Raw genomic sequence first — 22,068 nt, 5'->3', positions numbered from 1 at the left:
AGCTGGAAGGGACTCAGGGATCATGGCGCCCAAACTCCTCACTTTACAGCCGAGGAAAGTGAGCCCAGAGAACTTCGGGAGGTTCCTTGAGACGTGTCCCTGGGGCATTGCTGGTTGGATGCCCCAGGCTGACGCAGATACAGGATGTTTTAGGCATCACAGTACAGCCCTGCGGGGGCGGGGGACGAGGTCTGTGTGAGTCTGCTTGGCAGAAGACAGGGACCAGCTGTCCCCCTCGCCTGGAAAACCCCTGACCACATCCCCAAAGACAGAGGAAGTCAGAAACGGAAGGTCTGGGGGTCAACGTGGAACGCTCAGTGTGAGTGGTCATTGACTCTCTGCTCTGGCCGTGGTCCCCACGGGCAGGTTCCCTTACCTCAGGTGAGCAGCTCCTGGGCACAGCTGGCTGAGCTGGTGGGGGAAAGGCGAGGACCCTGTGCCGGGCCTCTGAACCGTCTTTGCGGGCAGCTCGGCTGGGAAGCCTTGCCCACAGGGCTCATGGAACCTTCCCGAGAGCAGCCAGTCGACGGCAGAGACGTCCTGGCTGCCCCTCATGTGGGGCCAGCTGTATCTCAGGGTCATCCAGGGGTCCCCTTTCACCATCAGGCACTAATTCTGCCCCTGGGGAGTCCTGGGCTGAAGAGGGGCAAAGCTTGGCATCACACACCAGGCAAGGAGTGAGCCTCTGGCTTGCCCGTGGCCTCTTGCGAGCACCGGCGTCCTTCCGGAGGACAGTACTGTCCCACGGCCAGCAGGGGCCACCCTTGCCTGCAGCTTTGCCAAAGCACAGCCCCAAGGCGGGCGGTTTGGGTCGGGGCTGCTTCTGTGCCGACAGGAAGGGCTGGGCTGGGCGGGGTTCCTCCCTGGTGGCCCTCGCGAGCCAGGAGGTACTGAGGGCAGTGGTGGCCATGTGTGTTTCAGGAGCAAACTGCAGGCAGTGGGATGCACGGGCGCCCGGGAGGCCCCCTTGTTGCAGAGCCAAGAGGAACTGGACGCCTTTCTGGAACTGCAGCGCCTAGGTGGCCAGCCCTCCCGCGTGGTATGGACAAGAGTGCCCGGGGAGGCCAGCGCCTTCTCCCCTCTCCTGCCCCCTTGCCTGTCCAGCCACCGCTCTCTGCTTCTTCTGTCCTGCCGACTGCTGGTCTGTCTGCGCGCGGGCTTCGCTCCGACTCTGTCTGACTGAGGCTGTGGCTGCTGTGTGAACCCCTCTGTCCGCCTCCCCGGGTCTGCGTGCCCTGTCCCCCACTCCTGGGGTCCTGCCCCTGCCTCTTTCTGTATGACTCTCTGTCCCCACCTTTCTGTGTCTGAGCTCTGCGCTGATGTGGGCATCTCTGTTCCCCTCATGAAAAGGCCCCTGTTCCCCTGATTGTGATAACCACTTCTTTCTGTGGACCCCCATTTCTCAGCTTTGGAGCCAAACTTATAATGTGTGGGATGAAACTAGGCATCTGGTGCCCTGAAAAACAGTAGATCTCTAACAAGGGAATCACAGAATTATCGAATGAGAAAGGGTGTAGAGTCGGTCCAGCCTTCTGGCTTAAGGGAACATATCTGGGGATCTGAAGCCAGGACCTAGGGACCCCTGAGGACACACAAGGCTTTTAGAGGCACCCCTGTGCCGGCCAGCTCAGCCGGGCAACTCAGGCTGCTTCCCCTCCAGCTCCTCTCTAGCTGGCCAGGGGCCCCAACGCCGGCCTCCTCGGTCCAGCCCGTGGCTTGGGGGAGAGGGTGAGGGTAACGGGATGCTGCAGGCAGTGGCTGGACCCATCTTCTCCCACCAGCGCTCCCTCCTGCCAGCATCTCTGCAGCCCCCGTGCCCCAGTCCCAGGTGGTGCTGCAGAAAGAACAGGGTGGGGTGTCAGACCAACTCCCAGATCCTTCACTTACCAGCTGAAGAATCTATTTCATCTCTCCGAAAATCAGGGTAATAAAAACTATCTTTTAAAGTTGTGATTATTTCGAAAAGAAAGAAAAAAAAAGTTCAAGTGCCCAGTACAGAGGCTGGCCTGCAGGCTGAGCGCGAGGACTTGTGGACTACCCCCCCCCGCCCCCCTCTCGCTGCTCCCGCTCCTTGCTCGGGGGTGCTGTCTCCTTTCCTGCCTTCCTGCTCTGCTTCCCCTCCTCTCTTCTTCTAATCTCTAAGCACTCCCTGAAACTTCTCCCTGTCTACATGTTCCTCCAGAGCGGGTGCACACAAATGCACCGAGGTCCACAGACCAAGCTTGAGGCTCATGAAGTGGGCCCTCAGCCTGCAGCCCGAGGGCCTGGGAGCCAAGGGCAGCTCCAGAATGTATTCTGCATGGCCAGCCCAGGGCTGACACTCTAAGACTCAGATGTCTCTGGGGCAGCTGGTCCGCTTAGTCGGTAGAGCACGTGACTCTTAATCTCCGGGTTGTGAGTTCCAGCCCCACATTGGGTGTAGAGATTATTTAAAAAAAAAAAAAGATTCAGATGTCTTTTTTTCCTTCTTCTTAAATAGCCGCCACACCCAACGTGGGGCTGGAACTCACGACCCTGAGATCAAGAGTCCCACACTCCACGGAGCCGGCCAGGCGCCCCTCCCCCTCATCTTCTAAGTATGATGTTTGAAAGCGAATGCCCAATAAATCAGTCACCCATCTCAAACCCTAGTACACCACCAAAGCCTGGGAGGTCTTTGCCTTGCCTTTTTCTCCTCTGCTGCTCCCTCGCCTGCCCCACCCCCAGAGATAATCACTATCTTGAATTTTCTTTATCACCCATCTACATTTTTTATAGTTTTAACAAATATATATGCATTACCTAATACTATATTATTTTTTGTTGCTGAATTTAAAAACCAATGATTACATTGTACAAAATTGTCTATAACCTGCCTTTTCATTCAACATTGTGTCTAATTTTTATCTATGTGCTGCAGATAGTTAGAGTTTATTCGTTTTCATCCTACTCTACCCTTGAACGTTAGATAATGTCCACTCTGCTGTCATGAACAGTGTCACTTCGAACGTCCTCTATTTGTCTTGTGGTGCACACTTGTAAGAGTTTCCCAAGAGCACCTACCTTGGAGAGGAGCTGTTGGGTGACAGAGTGTGCACCTCAAGTTTACAAAATCATGGCATGTTTCCAGCCCCATCAGAATTATATCAGAACTATATTAGAGTTCCTGTTGATCCAAATCTTTTCCAACATCTGGAGCCATCAGACTTCTTCATGTTGCCTATCTAGCAGTTATAAATCTCATTACAGTATGAATTTGAATGATCCGTATTACACATGCAATCGAGCATCTTCTCCTATGTACATAGGCCATTTGTGTATCCTCTTCTGGGAATTTCCTCTTCACGTCTTTTGCCCATGTCTATCCTTTGTTGTTATATATGTTGCAATTATCTTTTCACCAAATGGAGAAAAGTGGTTCGTCTTTTCCTTCTCCTATGGTGACTTTACATAAACAGAATTTCCTAACTTTTATTTATTTATTTTTGAAGATTTTTTTTAAAGACCTTATTTATTTGACAGAGAGAGATACAGAAAGAGAGGGACCATAAGCAGGGGGAGAGGGACCATAAGCAGGGGGAGAGGGAGAGGGAGAAGCAGGCTTCCCGCCGAGCAGGGAGCCCGATGTGGGGCTCGATCCCAGGACCCTGGGACCATGACCTGAGCCGAAGGCAGATTCCCAACGACTGAGCCACCCACGCGTTACAAAGATTTTGTTTTTAAGTAATCTCTACACCCCATGTGGGGCTCGAAGTCACAACCCCTAGATCAAGAGTCACATGCTCCACCAACTGGGCCAGCCAAGCACCCCTGAATTTCTTAATTTTTAAAAAATAAACATTTATTGAAGTATAAGACGTATGGGGCGCCTGGGTGGCTCAGTCGTTAAGCGTCCGCTTTCGGCTCAGGTCATGGTCCCGGGGTCCTGGGATCGAACCCCGCATCGGGCTCCCCGCTTGGTGGGAAGCCTGCTTCTCCCTCTCCCACTCCCCCTGCTTGTGCCCCCACCCCCTGACAAATAAGTAAAATCTTAAAAAAAAAAAAAAAAAGATGGTTGCCCATCCCCAAGCAAAACACCACTCAACAAGAACTGGATTCTCTACTCCACTTAGGTCAAATAATGGGATAATCTGAACCAAAAAGGAAAGCAGGAGGGACCATAAAAAAACCAGAATGGTTTGTGGGCCTTTCTGTAGATGGGAAAATTTTCAGACCAAGAAAGCAATTCCCAATATTGACTCAAATATTAATTATAGAGGAGTTTAGAAGATCTTCGTTTATTCTACATATACATCCCCAGACTTCTTAGAGGAAAAAAAAAAGACTAGACATTTTATATTTCATTGCTTTTTATATTTTTATATTGCAACTTTATTAAGATCCCTTTTGGAAGGGCTTTTTTATTTTTTGGAAGGATCTTTTAAAAAGAGGAATTGGTGGGCGCCTGGGTGGCTCAGTTGGTTAAGCGACTGCCTTCGGCTCAGGTCATGATCCGGGAGTCCCAGGATCGAGTCCCGCATCGGGCTCCCTGCTCGGCGGGGAGTCTGCTTCTCCCTCTGACCATCCTCCCTCTCATGCTCTCTGTCTCTCATTCTCTCTCTCTCAAATAAATAAATTAAAATAAAAAAATAAAAAAATAAAAAGAGGAATTGGTAAAGCAAACAATTCCAGTTAATTTAAAAATACTGTGGCTATGGCTTTGAAAATTAAATAAATATCTCTTAAAACACTTTTTAGGGATGCCTGGGTAGCTCAGTCATTAAGCGTCTGCCTTCGGCTCAGGTCATGGTCCCAGGGTCCTGGGATTGAGCCCCGCATCGGGCTCCCTGCTCGGCGGGAAGCCTGCTTCTCCCTCTCCCACTCCCCCTGCTTGTGTTCCCTCTCTCTCTGTGTCTCTCTCTGTCAAATAAATAAAATCTTAAAAAAAAAAAAAGCATAACACATATGTAAAATATGCACTAAAACATGCTTGAGATTTTAATTGGAGTTGCAATGAATCTAGAGAGTAATTTAGGGAAAGTTGACATCTGTACAATGTTGCTTCTTCCTACCCATGAAGATAGTATACCTCTCTTTTTTTTTTTTAAGATTTTATTTATTTATTTGACAGAGAGACACAGTGAGAGCGGGAACACAAGCAGGGGGAGTGGGAGAGGGAGAAGCAGGCATCCCGCTGAGCAGGGAGCCCGAAGTGGGGCTCTATCCCAGGACTCTGGGACCATGACCTGAGCTGAAGGCAGACGCCCAATGACTGAGCCACCCAGGCACCCCAGATAGTATACCTAATATCATTTTTTTCTGTACAGGTCTTGTGGATATAGATTTATTGTTAGGTATATATTTTTAAAAGATTTTATTCTTAGGTATATTATACTTCTTTTGTCAAGTTTTAAATTTTAGTCATCCTGGTGGATATCCTAGAAGGTATCTCATTTTGGTTTTAATTTGTATGTCCCTGTTGAAAAAAATCTGTTGGACAATTTTCTTTTTTCCTTTTTCTTTTTTTTTTGAGAGAGAGAGAGCACGGTGGGGAATGGGTAGAGAGCTAGGGAGAAAGAGAGAATCCCAGGCAGGCTACAGTCCCAGCACTGAATCTGATGTGGGGATTGACCCTGAGATCACAACCTGAGCTGAAACCAAGAGTCAGATGCTTAACAGACTGAGCTACCCAGGCACCCCATTTATTCATATTTTTATTGGCCATGTACATATCTTCCTTCATGAAATGTCTGTTCAAGCCTTTGTCCACTTTTTTTAAGATTTTATTTTTATTTTTTAAAAGATTTTATTTATTTGACAGAGAGAGCAAGCACAAGCAGTGGGAGGGGCAGGCAGAGGGAGAAGCAGGCTCCTCGCTGAGCAAGGAGCCCGATGTGGGACTGGATCCCAGGACCCTGGGATCATGACCTGAGCCGAAGGCAGACACTTAACCGACTGAGCCACCCAGGCACCCTGTATAGTGGTCTTATACACACTTAACTTGCTAAACTCTCTTTCCTGTTTTTGTTATAACAATTTTTAAAAAAAAGATTTTATTTATTTGAGACAGAGAGAGCATAAGCATGAGCAGGGGAGAGGAGGAAGAGGGAGAGGGAGGAGCAGACTTCTGCAGGGAACCATCCCAGGACCCAGAGATCACGACCTGAGCCAAAGGCAGACCCTCAACGACTGAGCCACCCAGGCACCCCTTGTTATAACAATTTATCTGTGATTTTTTTCTTTTCTAATAGACAATTGTGTCATCTGTAAATGAGCTTAGTTTCTTTTGTTCCAAATTTTATTCCTTTCCTTTCTTTTTCTTGCCCTCTATGCTGGCTAGGATCCTAACACAGTGCTGAGCAGCAATGTGATGACGGGTATTCTTGTCTTTTCTTTCTTTTTTTTAAATGAAAAAGCACCAGTGCAGTTTATTTTAATGCTTCTATTCACGAGAATGGTATCCTTGTCTCTGATTTTAGAGGGAGTACATCTTATTGAAATTGATTTTTGGCTGTAAGTGTTTAAAGGGCACATTTTATCAGGTTAAGGAAGATTTCTTCTATTCCTAACTGCCAAGGCTTTGGTTTTACAATAAGTGGGTATTGAATTTTATTCTGTGCTTTTTTACTTTTACGGAGGTGGTTATGTTTCTCCTTTAATATGTTACTGAGGGAAATTAAATGTAAAGATTTTTCTCCTGTTAAGCCAGCCTGGTATTCATAGGATGAATCCAACTTTGTCATGACAGATTATGTGTTTCATACACTGCATAACAAATCAACCCCAGACTTGGTGGCTTAAAACAACGTGTTTTCCTTCTCACTATTCTGTGGGTAGGTAATTTGGATTGAGCTCAGTGGAATGTCCTGCCGATTCCACCTGGACTCACATGGCGGCAGGTGTCTGGTGGCTTGAGTAGGGCGGGCGGCCAAGGCTGGCCATATTCACACCTGTCGATTGTCCGGCTGAAAGCTGTGATGCCTTTGTTCTCATCCACATGGCCTCTCTAGAGGCTGGCTTAGGCTTGTTCATGTGGAAATAGCAGTCCAAGTGGACAAGAGTGCAAGCTTTAGGGCTTCTTCTTCTTTTTTATTTTATTTTATTTTATTTATTTATTTGAGAGAGAGAGCGAGAGGGCATGAGCCTGGGCGGGAGGGACAGAGGGAGAGGGACAAGCAGACTCCCTGCCGAGCAGGGAACCAGATGTGACACTTGACCCCAGGACCCTGAGATCATGACCTGACCTGAAGGCAGACGCTTAACTGACTGAGCCACCAAGGTGCCCCAGCTTTAAAGTTTCTCGAGGCTCATGCTCAAAAGTAATATAATGCCACTTCCACCACTTTCTATTCGTCTGGTGGAGTCACAGGCCAGCCCAGACTCAAGGAGTGGATAGAGGCCTCCTTGGGGGGGCAACAGCAAACAATTTGTAGACATTGAAAATCTACTTCAGTTTGCTAATATTTTGTTTGGGATTTTTGTACTTATGTTGATAAGAGAGATTGGCCCCAAATCTTCCTTTGTCACACTGACAGTATGCAGTTTAAGAATCAAGGTCATACATTATAGAAAGAGTTGGAGAGTTTTCATTTCTATTCTTTGGAAGAGTTTGCATAAGATATCAGTGCTCTATTCCGTGAGAGATCTGTGCCTTGCCTATAAAATGTTTTTGGCCTGGTGTGTTTTGTTTTGTTTATAGAAATATTAACTACCAATTCCATTTCTTCAGTAGGACCATTCAGACTTTCTATTTCTTCTAGATTCAGTTTTGTCAAGTTATATAGATATACACACACATTTTTGTAAGGAATTTTGTTTGCATTTTCAAAATTGCTATCATCAGGATGCCTGGGTGGCTCAGTTGGTAAGTGTCTGCCTTTGGCTCAGGTCATGATCCCAGAGTCCCAGGATCAAGTCCTGCATTGCTCAGTGGGGAATCTGCTTCTCCCTCTGACCCTCCCCCCTCTTGTGCTTTCTCTTTCTCACTCTTTCTCTCTCAAATAAATAAATAAAATCTTTAAAAAAAAATTGCTATCATCAAGTTGTGGTCAGTCTTCTCCTGCCTTTCCAATCACTGGGTCTGCCCCACGTTCTTCCTCAATTTTTGCCTTCCTTCTGCCTGCCATCTTACTGGAGGTTTGTCTACAACTTTTGGCTTTATTGATCCTGTTTTATGTTTACTACTTCATTGATTTGTGCCTTTTTAATTTTTAAAAAATTTTTAAAGTAACCTCTCTGCCCAACATGGGGCTCAAACTTACCACCCCAAGATCATGAGTCACATCCTCTATCAAATGAGTCAGCCAGGTGCCCTGATTTCTGCTTTTATCCTTATTATATCCTTCCTTCTGTTTCATTTGAGCTTGTTCTGTCTTTTTCTAACCTTTTAAAATTGGCATAGTTCATTAATTTTCAGCTTTTTAAAATTTTTCAATATAAGCGTCTTAAGGCTATAAATTACCCCTAAAAAACCACTTTGGTCATCTCCCACAAGTTTTGTTCTGTAATTCTATAGTATTTTCATTGTTGTTGTTATAAAATATCTTTTTTTTAAGATTTTATTTTTAAGTACTCCCTACATGCAATGTGGGGCTCTGAGATCATGACCTGAGCCGAAGGCAGACACTTAACTGACTGAGCCATCCACGTGTCCCTAGTTTTGCTTATTTTAAACTTTATATGAATGTAATCATACAGGACATACATTTTTTGTGTCTTGATTCTTTCCCTCACTATTATGTTTGTGAGATTCATCCATATTGTCAGATGAGCTGTGGCATGTTCATTCTCATTGTTGACCAGTATTTTGATGTGTAGATATATCACAGGTTCCTTATCCAGTCCACTGGAAAGGGATTTCTGGTTCGTTTCCTGTGATCTCTATGATATAGATGATTTGAAATGTGTTAAAATTTGCCTTATGACCTGATATGTGACCAGTTTTTGTAATGCTTCATGTAGGCTTGAGAAAAATATTAATTTCCTGATGGTTGGGTGTGTGGTTCATGAATATTCCTGCTCCTTTTGTCTTAACCCCAGGCTGTCTCAGTCATGTCCTTTTGTTTTTATGACCTGCTTGGCCTCTATAGTTTGAGTTTGTCATGTCTGGAAACCCTTTGGAGTACATTTTTTTCTAAGAGACTTTCTCCATAGGGCTTGAACTGTGGCAGAGAGCAGAATGCTCACTAGCAGGAATGACTTGCCAATGATTTCAGGTGGAATGTCGCAGATGTGGGCAGTGCAGAGGGTGGGAGTCCTGAGGGCTTGAAGGTAGACCCTCTACGGGAAAGTGGGAGCACGGGGAGTGGGAGAGGGATAAAGCCTGACTTCGTGTGAGGACTCTTGACATGATTCTAGGGTCAGAGTTGCTGTCATCCGTCTGCTGGCCCTTTGGACCACTCGGCCCCTGGCATGCTTTCCAAGTCTGTATCCATGAGCGGCATCAGTTGCCTCTTGGGCTGCTCTGATCCAGCTGGTGAGTGGGGGTGGGGAGTAAGGCAGTGGGGGCCCCTTGCTCTGTCTGTCTCGCCACCAGCCCTCAGAGCCATCTGTTCAGAGCCCCGATGTCCTGGGTTCTTTTTAACCACACACCCTTGGAAACAGCAAAATGCCTTTATTCAAATGAGAGACCTGAATTCAGGACTTTAGCATTCTGAGACCCTCCTTCCAATGAAGGAGGACACAGGACAGACTGTGGCTCCCCAGCACCCCCTATCCCCAGAGATGGAGGACAGTTACCTGTAACGCACCTTGTCCTCAAGATGAGGAACTGGGAGCTGGGGTGAAACCTCTGCTCTCTCCGTTCAGCAGAGACAGAACTGAGACGTCAGGCCCCCAGGCCCCTGCTCTGCAGAGCCCTCCTGCTCTGTTCCCTGGCCCCTGAGCTCTTCAGCTCTGCTCCACTCAGACCCCACCTCCCTCCCTTCTCTGCAGCACCAGCCCTCAGGAAAGGCTGCCCAAGCACCTGCAGCTTGGGAACCTGATCTCTAGGAGGGGGTGGGGGAGGCAGCCCTGGACGCTTCTCTTCTCGTCTCCTTTTGTGTCAGCAGGGAATTTCTACCAGTCCTCTGCCACTGACCTCAGCCAAAGGTGAGTTTGGGAGACCCGCAGCCCTTCAAAGGCCTAACTGGAAGAGGCGCAATGGGACTGGACCATGGATTTTGTAACTCCAAGGGTCTCTGCTTCCTGAAACGTTGCTCCCCTTAACATTTTTTTAAAATACTCTTTATTTATTTAGAGCAGGTGCACATGAGCGGTGGGAAGGGGCGGAGGGAGAGGGAGGGAAAGAATCTCAAGTAGACTCTGTGCTGAGTGGGGAGCCCAATGCCGGGCTTGATCCTGCAACCCTGAGATCATGACCTGAGCCAAAATCAAGAGTGGGACACTTAACCACTGAGCCACCCAGGCGCCCCTCCCCTTAACATTTCTGATCAAAGGCTTCCAAATTTCCTTCTCCCTGAGCTTCACAAGAATTCACCCTCTTATTCATTGGCCAGGGAAGGGTTAGAAAGTTCCCAGTAGCCCCCCTGGCTAGTAAAGCAGTTGGGGAAAGAAACGTTGTATCCAGACTCCAGGCTGCCGATGAATAGGACAGTGGCACTTGTTTGCTGTTGTCACTGACAGGTGAGTGGGCAGAGCGGCGGTCGGACGGTCTTAGGGGGAGACGGTGGCCCAGGACCCCATGGACAGCTTTGGAGGTTCAGATAACTGACCAATGGGGAGTGGCTCTGGTGGGGCGGGGTGGGGAGGGCAGGGGCTGCAGGCCCAGCTCAGGAATTGCCTGGAGTCTGGGAGATTTCTGTAGCCAGGAAAATAAGCGCACAAAATCAGCACCTGTTTATTTGGCTTCTGCAGCTGAAGCCTGGTTAGAGTGGCCCGGCTCTCCCAGGCAGTGCGGCTGAGTGCGCTAGCCATGGCCCTTTAAGTTGCCAAGCTCTGATTTGTGGTCCTAAAAATCTCTAGCTGACACATCCTCCTGGCTCTGGGTTTGGGATTAGCTCATGGGATGGGGCTGATGAAATCCCAGGAAATCCACTCCTTATTGGCTTTAGGCCCAGAGGCCCTTTCCAAACAGCGCAGAGGGTCGTACACAGGCTCTTGTGTTTTGAGGCGAACAAGCCCTTCTGGAGAGCCCTCACCCCATATCTGTCATTGGGGAGCAGCGCAAGAGGAGACTGGGCCTGAGTTAGGTAGGAAAGCGGGGAGGAGCCTGGAGTTTTTCTCCCAGATAGAGGGGCCTGGCAACAGTAGGTCACAAACATCTGTCCACATCCAGGAGGTAGGGGTGGGCTGAGGGGTCTCCATCTCCAGGCCGTCCTCAGCCCTCCTTTCTCCCCTCCCGGCCAAGGCACCTGCCTTGGCCCCGTCTCTCTGGGAACCTTTTTTTTTTTTAAAGATTTTATTTATTTATTTGACAGAGAGAGAGGAGAACAGCGAAAGAGGGAACACACGCAGGGGGAGTGGGAGAGGGAGAAGCAGGCTTCCTGCCGAGCAGGGAGCCCGATGTGGGACTCGATCCCAGGACCCTGGGATCATGACCTGAGCCGAAGGCAGATGCTTAACGACTGAGCCACCCAGGCGCCTTCTCTGGGAACATTTTGTTTCTTTTTCCCAGCTCCGTCTCCACCTCCTTACCTCTTCTTTTTCCCTCCGCAGCTGTAGCCGACTGGAACGGGGCTCAGGAATCTGGGCAGGCTCCCCACTGCAGCGCACCCTCAGCTTCCTCCTGGGCATGACCGGAAAGGCCAAGGTAGGAGCCGTTGGGGAAGCAGGAGGCCTGGGCCCCCCCTGCCCTCCCTGATTCCGTTCCTCCTCACCCCCATCCGCTCCCCTCCACAGCTTCCCAGGGAGACAGACACTCAGGACAGTGGTTCACATGCTAGCTCTCCCAGACTTCCTCCCTGTGTCCCGGGGCGTCAGCTTTCCTCTGCTCTCCCCATACCTCCAGCTCAGCAGCCAGCTTCAGCTGCGGACAGCCGGACCAGGGGAAGGGCAGGAGCTTCAGAAGCCGAAGGGCGGCCCAGCCCTCCCTCCCCTTAGGCCCCCCGTAGCTGCAGAGACGGGCAGCAGAGATCTTAACCGTTGGATATAATCACGATCATAATTATAGCAATACTTTTTACTACTCTGGAGAGTATTAGGGTTTGCAAAGTGCTTTTACACTTATAATTGTATGGGTGGATGTGGCAGTTGAAGGAGTTGAAATTAGACCACAGGCAGAGGGGAAGCCTGGAAAGTGTACGGTTATGGAAGCACACGAACACCCATGTGTGTGGGGCTATGTAGGGTTCTGACCCCAGGAAAGTGAAGGTATTCTGCCCTCTCCCTTATTACCAACCCAGGGCTCTGTGAAACCGGGGTCTCTGCCCACTGCTTGAATGCATTGCCATTTTCTTCATTTACTGGCAGAATGAGCCACCCCCTTTTCCTCTCAAGGCCTCCCCAAGTATGCAAGTACTTTCCAACCTGGGGCGGCCTCTGAGCATTGAAAGAAGCCCCAGAGGAAACATCCTCCTATTTGGCTCCAAGAGCCATGGGCTTCTATCCCCAGGAAGGTTGCTGGGCTCCCCCCGGTCCCCTCCCCCCACAGGGCCAGGCTCGCCCCTCTGCCAGCCTCGGAGCCAGGACTCCTCTTTCTCTCGTGCACTGGGAAGGCAGAGATGAAACCCGGTTGTTAGCACCTGCTCACCACAGGCCACACTGGGGAGTTTGAGGCCTGGGACCACACAGTCTGAGAAGAGGAGGAGCAGCTAGAGAATCTTAAAGCTGGGGGTGGGGGAAGGGTGGGGGGGGTGGGCAGGAAAGAGCCGAGCTCTCTAGGGAACCAGGCAGCGAGGAGCCCTGGGGTCGGAGGCCAATGTCCCGGGAGCTGGCCCAGCTCGGTGAAGGGTGCTGCAGGAGCTGCCCTCCCTGCCTGCAGTGGGAATTGGCAGGGGAAGTGAGCACCGCCCAGGGGCCATCCCCATCCCCAGGGGTCTGCATCTGCCCACCCGTGGCCCAAGTTTGGTGAGGGGTAAAATCGCCGGGTGAAGGGGGATGTGGGCAGCATGGGGCCCGACAGGCAGCAGGAAAGAGCCAGAGTGAGTCAGGACCTTGCTGCACTGGCCCTTCCTCGCCTGGGCCTCTGGTCCAGTCCTCCCCCCACTCACGAGTGTGTGTGCCTGCCCCACTCAGCCCCCTCCGCCCCTCCTCCCCATGCAGGACTGCTCCTAAGCAGGTAAACACCAGGGGGGTGCGGCTGGACAGAAGTCCAGCAGTGAGAGAGGAAGTGGCTTATTCCTTGCTATTTGACTAGAGTCAGCACGCTGGACAAAACACTCCTCCAGAGGTCATCTCCTTTCATTCTTATAACACTCTGGCAAAGATAAGTGTTTCAATTTCCATTTTGCAGACAAGATAACTTAGCGGTCCCCCAGCTATTCAGAGGCGGGGCTGTGCTGCAGACCCAGAGAGTTGACATTCACACGCCTGTCAACAAACCTCACCTAGCCCGCTTTCCCCTCTCTTCCCTTCTTCCACCATCTTGGGAGGGATGGGCCCTGGAGTCAGTCATGCTTCAGTCTTTCCTGTCCTGGAATATACAAGGCCCAGAGCCGTGAAAAGAGCACACACTCGTGGGCACTGTAGCTCTTGGGCCTGGCTATCCCTGGGACTCTAACTGTCCATCTACTGCCAACACTCTGACACCAGGTTCCTGCCTGGGATGGCCTCTCCACCCAGGAGGTGCGCGGAACACATTTGTCAAGTTAAATGAGCTATTTTATTTTATTTTTAAATAAATAAAGGGGGACAGAAGGGGAGAGAGAAGGAGAGGGAGAGGGAATCTTGAGCAGACTCCGCCCTGAGCGTGGAGCCCAAAGCAAGACTCCAGGCAGGGCTTGATCCCATTGTGAGATCATGACCCCAGCCGAAACCAAGAGTCAGAGGCTCCACGGACTAAGCCACCCAGGCACCCCTTAAGATTTTATTTGTAAATAATCTCTACACCCAGTATGGGACTTGAACTCAGCCCAAGATCAAGAGACGCCTGCTCTGGTGGTGGCTACTTTTAGATTCTGGCAGAAATTAGGGTTGCCTTTTGTTTAGGGGTATCTAAAAAAATAATTTCTGAAAATCTGGGAAGTATCACTGGATAGGAGTGGGGTGGGGATGGAGGGATTGGGATGCAAGTGGTGTGCTTTTGCAGGTGTTCCCAGGGATACAGAAGATGAATATTAAGTCAGGCAGCAGGCCTAGCTCAGGAAAAGTCCAGGTGTTTCTCAAGGTGGACGGGTTTATGTACCCACCCCCAAACCCCTGCCTGGCCACTCATCTCCTAATGGGAAGAGGTGGACATGGGGCGAGGGGCAGGCTGGGAGATGGGGGCGGAGGCAGAAAAAGGCGGGAACCTTAGGTCTGCTTTTTTTCTGAGTCTGGGGCCTGAGAGCTCCCAGACCGTGGGATTCCGGTCCTGGCCTCACAGTCCGCCCACTGGGTGCCCAGACTGCAGTATGGCCTTTTAAGATTCCATCCTTAGCCTGTGGCACTCTCCCACCCCAGGCCTGGGAGAAAAGCTGAGGTCTGGGCCCATCCCTGGTCTCCGGCCCCTAGTGGGCGGAGCCGGGAGGCCGGGACTCTGGCTTCTGGTTGTCTGTTTTTAAATTTAGTACATTCCTCAGCCCTGCCTGCTGACTGCGGGGAGGCTAAGTCTGGGGTTCCGGGCCAGGATTACTGGCTGGGGGAGTTCCTAGGGCCTTCCCGTAAGGTCTCCCCTGCAGGTGCAAGCCTGGAGGAACCAGCCTCCCTCCTGGCCCTGGGAAAGTCCTTTTCTGTTTCTAATGTCCATCCAGCCTAGAATGGTCGGTCCCCTCTCCTTGTTTCTGGTCTTTGCTCCGCACGGATCCTAAACAGTGGAACGGGTGACGAAGAAGGTGATGGAGTTGTGAGGCAGGAGGGAGGCTAGAGGAGCAGTGTGGGGGTGATGCTGGGGGGTGAGGAGCCCAGCCAGCTCAGCCAGTGGTGAGGCATGGAGCCCAGAATAGTGGCAGAGGCTAAAATTGGCACCTACGGGAGTGCTGAGTTGGGCTGGGAACCTGCTGCTGCAGCCGGGGCGGGAGCCGCTGGCTCTGGGCTGGGCCTCCTCGCCCCCCTCCCCGCACACCTGCGGGGGCCGGAAGCGGGCAGGACCGCGCGCACGCAGGATGCTCTGTCCCAAGGCTCTCCAGAGAGATGGGAGAGCCTGAGAGGCAGAAATGAACTGTAATGTGAATGGTTCTAGTGTGGCGCGGGGGGGGGGGGGGGGGGGAGTTTCCGAGCATCAGGAAACGCAGCGAAGGTGGAGGCTGGCTCAGGCTGCGGCAAAGGGCCCCGAAAGAATGCCCCGCTCCACCCCGCCTCTTGGGGAGAGACTGGCCAGACCCCAACCGCCCCGCAGCGGGGCGGGCCGGTGTCTAGTCTCCTGGCTCCGGCGTGAGCGGCAACGGAGCGAAGCGGGGCTAGACACAAGGAAGGACTTCCCCGGCCTCACGGCCCGCGGGGAAGGGGGCGGGGCTCGGGGCGGGGCCGGGAGCGGCCGCGGAGCGGGGCGGGGCGGGGGGTGCTGGTGGGAGAGCTCTCGGGCGCGCACCCTCGCCTCCACGCCCGGTAAAGACCGGCCTTTCGCTTCCCCTGGTTTTCCCCGCCCTCCCCCCTGCCCTGCCCCCAGCGGCGAGCGGGGCCTGGCGGCGCGGGCAGCGCGGGCGGCGGGGCTCCCTGCAGAGCGCGCGGGGCGGGGGCCGCGGGGCTCCCGGGCCGAGGTCGGCGCGGGCAGGGCGCGCGGGGCCGGCGGGGCGGCGGCGGCGGCGGCGGCGGCGGCGGGCGGGCGGCGGCCAGCGCCCCGGGCCCGGCCCGGGGGCCCCCGCCCCCGGGCCCGCGGGCAGACTCGCGTTTGAGGAACTGCGCGGGGCCGCGCGCGCGAGCCACCTTCCTGTCCCGGGACCGCCCGCCGCCGCCGCCCCGACCATGTCTCGGATCGAGTCGCTCACACGCGCGCGGACCGAGCGGAGCCGGGAGCTGGCGAGCAAGGTGGGCTCGGGGCGGCCGGGCCGGGGTGGGGGGGGGAGTGCCGGGGGCGCACCGATCGCGCCGCGTCGCCCCCCCAGCCCCCGCCCGGCCCTGCCGCCCGGGAAGAAAGTTGCTCCGGGCAGGGGCCGGGCGGGAGGAGGGAGGCGCGCGTGTGGTCGGGTGGGCACCCCTCGGCCCGGGGCCCCGCGCCCCGCGCCCCGCGGTCGCCGGCGTGGTCGGCCCCCTTTGTCCCCGTCATCCGGCGCAGGGCCCGGCAGGGCCGGTTTCCCGGTTCCTCCCGCCTGCCCCGCCGCCGCGGCCCCCCCCTCCCCCTCCCGGAGACAAAAGTCAGCCCCTCCTCCCCCAGCAAATGGACTTTCCAGCTGTGATTCACTTCTCCCCTCGGGTGGGCGGGTGGCTGGGGTCGGGACGGCGGAGGGACCACGCACTTCCTCCCCGAGCGGTCACCCTCAGGCTCCGGGAGCAGAGGTCTTTGTGTCGCTGGGACACTTTCCTCCGCCCTTAGGGGCCCTGAGCACACCTGTTTCTGGAACAGGGGGTCTCAGGTCCCCGACCCTGTCTGGCCCGCCGGCTTCTGAGCACCCTGTTCTCCCGGCGTGAAACCTTAGGCTGACCCGCCCGCCGGCACTTTGCCTCTGACCCTCCTCCTCTTCCCCGCTCTCATCGCTTGTCTTGGGACCCATTCACCTACCATTTCCAGAGCCTGGGGTATAATTATCCTTGGCCCTCACTCCTTCCCAACTATCCTTTATCCCTTCTTTGTACCCAGGCCCACTGTCAAAGGCCATGACCTCTGCACACCCCAGACCCCAGGGAATGAGGTGTAGGTGCACAAGTTAGAGCTGGGAGTGCTGGTGCATGCGGAGGGCACCTCTCAGCTGCCGGGGCACCCACACTGTACCCATCATCAGGAGGGCCAGGACCCCACCAACGGCTGGTTTAATCTCTGGCTTCCCTCTGACCCCCGTGCCCTGCCCTGGGTCCCTGCCTGTGCTTGTCACCACCACTGTTCTCCCGGAAAGGGGGCAGTACCCTTTGGGAGCCCCGGAAGATGGTGGAAAGCTCTCCCCACACCTCCCTCCTAGCTCCTAGCCTGGCTACCTGTCTTGAGGCTAAGTTGGGAGAGATTCCATCCTGGAACTTTTCCTTCAGGGGCTGGGATGAGATTGTGCCAACAGGAAAGCAACTAAGGACTTGAGTAGGGCCTAAGACAGGAAGTATGCTGGAGCCGTGGGCGGCAGCCTAGCTGCGCTCTGCTTGGGCTCCTCTCACCCCTGCCCGCGCCAGGCCCCAGCCCTGAAAGTCTGTTTATTTTTCAACCGTTTGAGCTGAGACCCTGGAGTAGAGCCCGGAGGGGGGGGGGGGGCGGAGAGGTTTTTCCGAAACCACGGAAATTTGGTTCCACCCTAAAAAGGAAAGCCAAGAGGGAGCTGTGGGGGGCAGACCTGGAGAGGGGTGTAGAGAGGGGCTCTGGGAGGGTAGATACTGGGATCTTTTTTCATTGGGAGGAGCTGGGGGGCCAGATACCTGGGTCCTCATGCCTTGGTCTTTTTAGTGGTGGGGGGCCCGGGACTCCGGAAGCTTGGCTCTTTCTGTCCAGCCGGCCTTGGTTTGGGGAGTGGGGGGTTGGGGGGGCTGAGTGGGTGGATCTGAGGGCAAAGCGCCGCTGGAGGAGGGTGGTTGTCGGTTTGGGTTGGTCGGAAGGGGAGGGCCGCCTCCGGAAAGCTGTGGTTACAGAAGGGGGGAGTTGGTGCTTGGCCAACAAACCTTGGATCCCCCCTCCCCCCTCCCCCAGCACACCAGCTGTCTCCTTTCTTTTTATACTGTGGTGGGAAGTAGAGGGGGCCCTGCTGGAAATGAGATTATTTGAGGAAGATGGTCTCCCCTGCTACCTATTTGGAAGGATGGGTCAGACCAAGCCCTGAGCCCACGCCCCTGGCACATTCCTTGCCTGACACCCGGGAGCCTCCTTAGAGAAGGAGAAATTTGGGGGGAGCATAGCCCTTCTCCCCATCCTCACCAAGGCTGACTGTGTGGCCCCCTCCCCACGCTTCTCATCTTGTCACCCCTTCCTCTCCACTCCTCATTCTCTCTGCTCTGCTTCCTACCTTCCCAGGTCCAAACCCCACAGGCCCCTTTCCCTCTGGCCCCCGGCTCTTCCCCCCTCCCCCAAATCCTAACCTTCACATCTCTCAGAACAAAGGGTCCTTTCCTGTCTAGGAGCAGGGTTAGCGGGCACCTCCAGGATGGCTCTGGAGGCTGGGGTCCCCGTGGAGTCTCCAGGACCCCGACCCTGGAGTGTGTGGGGCAGGTGGAGTGGGAGAGAGGGAGAGGCGATTTCTTTGTTCTGAGTAAGGAGAGGTGGCTGGCTTTGTGTGCAGGACAGGCTGGGAGAGGAGCGGAGCTGGAGAGGAGGGGTGGGCGAGCAGGGAGGGGTTGGCAGGCCTAGCAGTTTGCCAGGAAGTTTTGCAGGAACTGGGGGTCCCTAGGAGGTTGAAGCTTGTAGGGGCACAGGAAGAGATGCTGGGGGCCATGGAGGTTTGGGACGGAGCTGAGGGGGGCAAGTCACTGAGTGCTGCAGGGGTTTGCTCATGTCTGGGGAAGGGCCGACTGGGCTCAGCAGAGGATTGAGAGAGGGGCCTGGAACCGACCTTGGATCCGGGAGGGGACAGATGTGAATGTGTGACTCCCATGCACGCGTGGGACCTGTGTCCGGTGTGTGTGTCTGTCTGTCCCCAGATGCTCCGGGTCACTGTTCTGAGTGGTGGTCACCAGATTAGGGGCTCGTGCTTTCTGGAAGTAGTTCCATGTTTAGCTTCCGTGTCTGGTTTGAGGGCTGACTAGGAGCCTGAGCGAGCAGATAGGTCAGGGCGTCTGGAGCTGGTAAGAGAAATGGACGAGAGGAGCTGCCTGGACCCTTCTGGGTTTGTTTGCGTCTCCTGGGGGAGGGGTGCCGGCAGCAGCTGCCCCCTCCCAAGCCAGCCGGCCTGCCCTGTGCCAGGAGGGCAGGGAGTCCTGGTAGCTATTGTTCGCCGGCACAAATGCCCGTCTGTTCGCCCTCCCCCCGCCCCTCTGCTGTCTCTCTCCTGACCTGACAGGTGTGGCCGGGCAGGGGGCAGGCTGGGGGCCAGGATGCCTGGGTCTCAGGGCCCCTGGCCTGATTTTATTCCCCATGGCCCTTAGTGCCCCTCTTCTGCCTGCCAGTGCACCCACCCCCATTGTCTGGGGCTCATCCTCATTCATCACGCGAGTATTTATTAAGTGCCTTTGTGTGTCAGCGGTGCCTTTTTGTGTTTGTTTCTGGCTTTGGTGCTAGCATTTCCGTTTGGCCACCTTCTCCTTGGCCTGCTGCCTTCGTCTTGTCCCTGGAAGCTGATGCAGGAACAGAGCCTGGCTGAGGCCATCCCAAGCCCTCTTCTCAGTCCCGTGGCCGGGGACCCACTGTCCCCCCCCAGTTCCCAGCCCAAAGCTCATCCCCAGGACTCAGGGCCCTTCGCAGCCTATGACTGCACCCCTGCGGGTCAGGGGCTGAGCCGCAGGTGGCTTGAATCCCAGTGCAACCCCAGTGGGACCCTCGGGGGCCCTCTGGTCACCGGGCAGAGGCCTCAGCATCTTGGGGAAGGGGCTGCTGTGAGTTTCAGCGGGAGCAGAGGTGATTCTGAGCACCTCGTGACTCCCCCCGCGGTCTTGGTGTGGACGTCCCTGAGGAGGAGCAGGTACTGCTGAGAGCTTGGGCCTTGCAGGGACTGGCACTGGCCCTCCGGGGGGGGCTCTGCCATCCCTGCTGCCCGCCGGGGAGCCCAGGAAGCCAGGCTTTGGCATTACCTTCTCCATGTTTCTCACATGGGAGGTAAGGTGCCAATTAGGGGGCAGACTGCCTCTGCCCCGGAGCTTTTGGGCCGCCAGCTACAGTGCCCTCTGCCCTTCACCCGAATTTCTTTCCCCAAAGTGACCAAGATCTAGAAGGACAATGGAGGGAAGGCTTGGGTTGGCGTCTTCTGGCCTCCGGAGGAAACCCTCCAGGGCCTAAGCTCATAGAAAGCAGAGGAGGAGTGAGATGGGGAGACGGGGTTTTAATGGCGCAGGGCGAGGGTGCTGCTGGGACCCTGTGTCCCTCGTCCGTCCTCCACCCGTCCTGCCTTCCCTTCCAAGAGCACGCCGACTGCCTGTTGTATGGGCTGCCGAGCCAGGTGCTTTTGAACGCCCTCCTCACCGCTTCCTGATGCAGCTGGAGAAGCTTCCGTGAGGCCCTGTGAGCAGGAGTGTCTGGACGCTGGCTGGGCAGGACAGGACTGAACTGGGCAGGAAGGGCTTCGGAGTGGTGGGGGTGGCCGGTGTGCATTGGGCATCAGGCCCGTGTCTCGCTGCGGGGTTTGGGGCATGGAGGTGAAGTGCTGTCCTGCAGGTGGGCAGGTACGTAGGAGACCAGCGGGACCATCTTAAGAATGCCTGGAAGACAGTAGGACAGAACCAAGCAAAGCCCATTCACTGCATCTCGGGAGCAGCCACCCCCCCCCGCCCCCGTGGCCGGTCCTGCGTCCATCCATCCTCCCGGCCGGGCACTGGGGCCGGCACAGACTGCGCGGGGACAATAGCGCTAGGCAGTGCCAGGGCCGTGGCTGCCGGGCAGTGGCCGAGGGGGGGCGTGCTGCGGCTGCGGCTGCGGGGGGGGTCCCTCAGCGAGAGGCTGAGTGTGGGGAGCAGGGGAGACTGGGCCCAGAGCCCCGGGTCCTCTGTGGGCCGTGGACACCAGGGAGGGAAGGGCCCAAGACACTCTTGCTCTGGCTGCCCCCGCCCTCCCTCCTCCTCCCCCCTCTTTCCCAGGTGAGTCTCCAGGAGGCCGAGGGCGGGGGGGGGGGGGGGGACTTGGAGCAGCTAGGGCCGATCTTCAGCACCTCCCTTCTGGAGTTCACCCTGACCCAGACGTGTTCTCTTCCATGTTGGCTGGTCCGATGCTTCCAATGCAAGCATAGTGAGAGCTCCGAGTTATTTGCGTCCTAGAGAAGGCTGGGAGTGCAGGACAGGAGAGAGGGGCTGTGGCGGTGAGGAGAGACCTTGGGACCTGGTCATTGAGGTCCCCCGTCATTCAGAAGGGGATTTGATCTTCTAAGGAGCTATAATTTGGAACAAGACAGATGGAAGTTAGACCAAAGGGAGAATTTTCTAGTGGCCAGATAGGTTGGTACCAGAGTAGAAGGAAGGAGGCCTGGAACACTGGAGGCTGGGGCTGGAAGGCTGGGCTTCCCTAACCAGGCCTGGGCGGGGAGGAGGGAGTGGGCTGTAGGGGGGGAGGTCAGGAGGGAGAGGCCATGGGCAGTAAGGGAAGCCACTGGGGGAGGAGGTGAGAAGGGGAAGGCAGAGGGGAGGGGAGGAGACTAGGAAATAGGAAGAGGAGGAGGAGAGGGGAGAAGTAGGGGATGGAAGTGGGGAAAGACCCTAAGACCTCCAGGCTTTGCTTATCAGCAGACAAAGCTGGAGCTTCTGAGCTTCTGCCTGGAGCCAGGGGAGAGAGGACCTCCCCGCCCCCTCCCCGCCCAGAGACCTCAGGGCACTGTGGCCCAGCGCCCTCTGGCCCCCACACTGTTGACTCAGCTTCTGCATACTTCCCTTTTCTGCCCAGAGCACAGAGTGCCCGCCTAGCACCAGCCCAGTGTGGTTTTCCCCACCAGCCTCTCAGCTGCTCGTGTGGGGGAGCCAAGTCAGGCCCAGGCCGAGGGCTCTCCCCAGGGCCCCAGCCAGTGTCCCCCACCCTGGGGCTCCTGCTCTCCGCATCAGCAATCTGGATCCCGCTCTGTTCCTGGGAAGCTCGGAAGTCCAGGGGGTGGGGAGTGTTCTTGCCAGCCCTGTCCTGTTGGTTACCCTCTCTGGGGGGACATCAAGGGTCTGAGGTGACCGCCGAGGAAGGTCCTGGAGTAGGTGGGAAGAAGGGCATCCCACGCCCTCTCAGGCTCTTGGGGGACAGAGAAGAGGGGGGGAAATGACTTGACCCACAGCTAGCTGCCGGGGCGGCAGGGATGGGGACCCCCAGCCTCTGAGGTTCTGGGGTACTCTGTGCCCCCTCTTGCTGGA

The 22,068-nt window shown here is 54.9% G+C and overlaps 1 protein-coding gene across 15 annotated transcripts in view; it reads left to right on the top strand.

Moving 5' to 3' along the window:
- Window positions 1–921: 921 nt before the first annotated feature.
- ARHGEF2 (Rho/Rac guanine nucleotide exchange factor 2) overlaps window positions 922–22,068 on the top strand; it is a 36,722-nt gene continuing 15,575 nt past the window's right edge. For 8 of the 15 annotated variants that reach the window (XM_064593705.1, XM_045876604.3, XM_045876602.3 and 5 more), the window contains exons 1-4: window positions 922–1,039; window positions 9,316–9,433; window positions 10,005–10,047; window positions 11,614–11,707. In XM_064593705.1, the coding sequence (XP_064449775.1) occupies window positions 9,370–9,433; window positions 10,005–10,047; window positions 11,614–11,707 (201 nt within the window). In that variant the 5' untranslated portion in view covers window positions 922–1,039; window positions 9,316–9,369. Of the gene's footprint in view, window positions 1,040–9,315; window positions 9,434–10,004; window positions 10,048–11,100; window positions 11,148–11,613; window positions 11,708–15,458; window positions 15,580–15,838; window positions 16,000–22,068 lie in introns of those variants that run through there. The other 7 variants (XM_045876607.3, XM_045876605.3, XM_064593713.1 and 4 more) reach the window with 4 other exon arrangements.

This window comes from Mirounga angustirostris, unplaced genomic scaffold (genome assembly GCF_029215605.1).
Source record: "Mirounga angustirostris isolate CCGP_5_RB_7025 unplaced genomic scaffold, mMirAng1.0.hap1 SCAF_6, whole genome shotgun sequence".
NCBI classification, from domain to species: domain Eukaryota; kingdom Metazoa; phylum Chordata; class Mammalia; order Carnivora; family Phocidae; genus Mirounga; species Mirounga angustirostris.
This window is presented reverse-complemented; position numbering and strand designations above follow the sequence as displayed.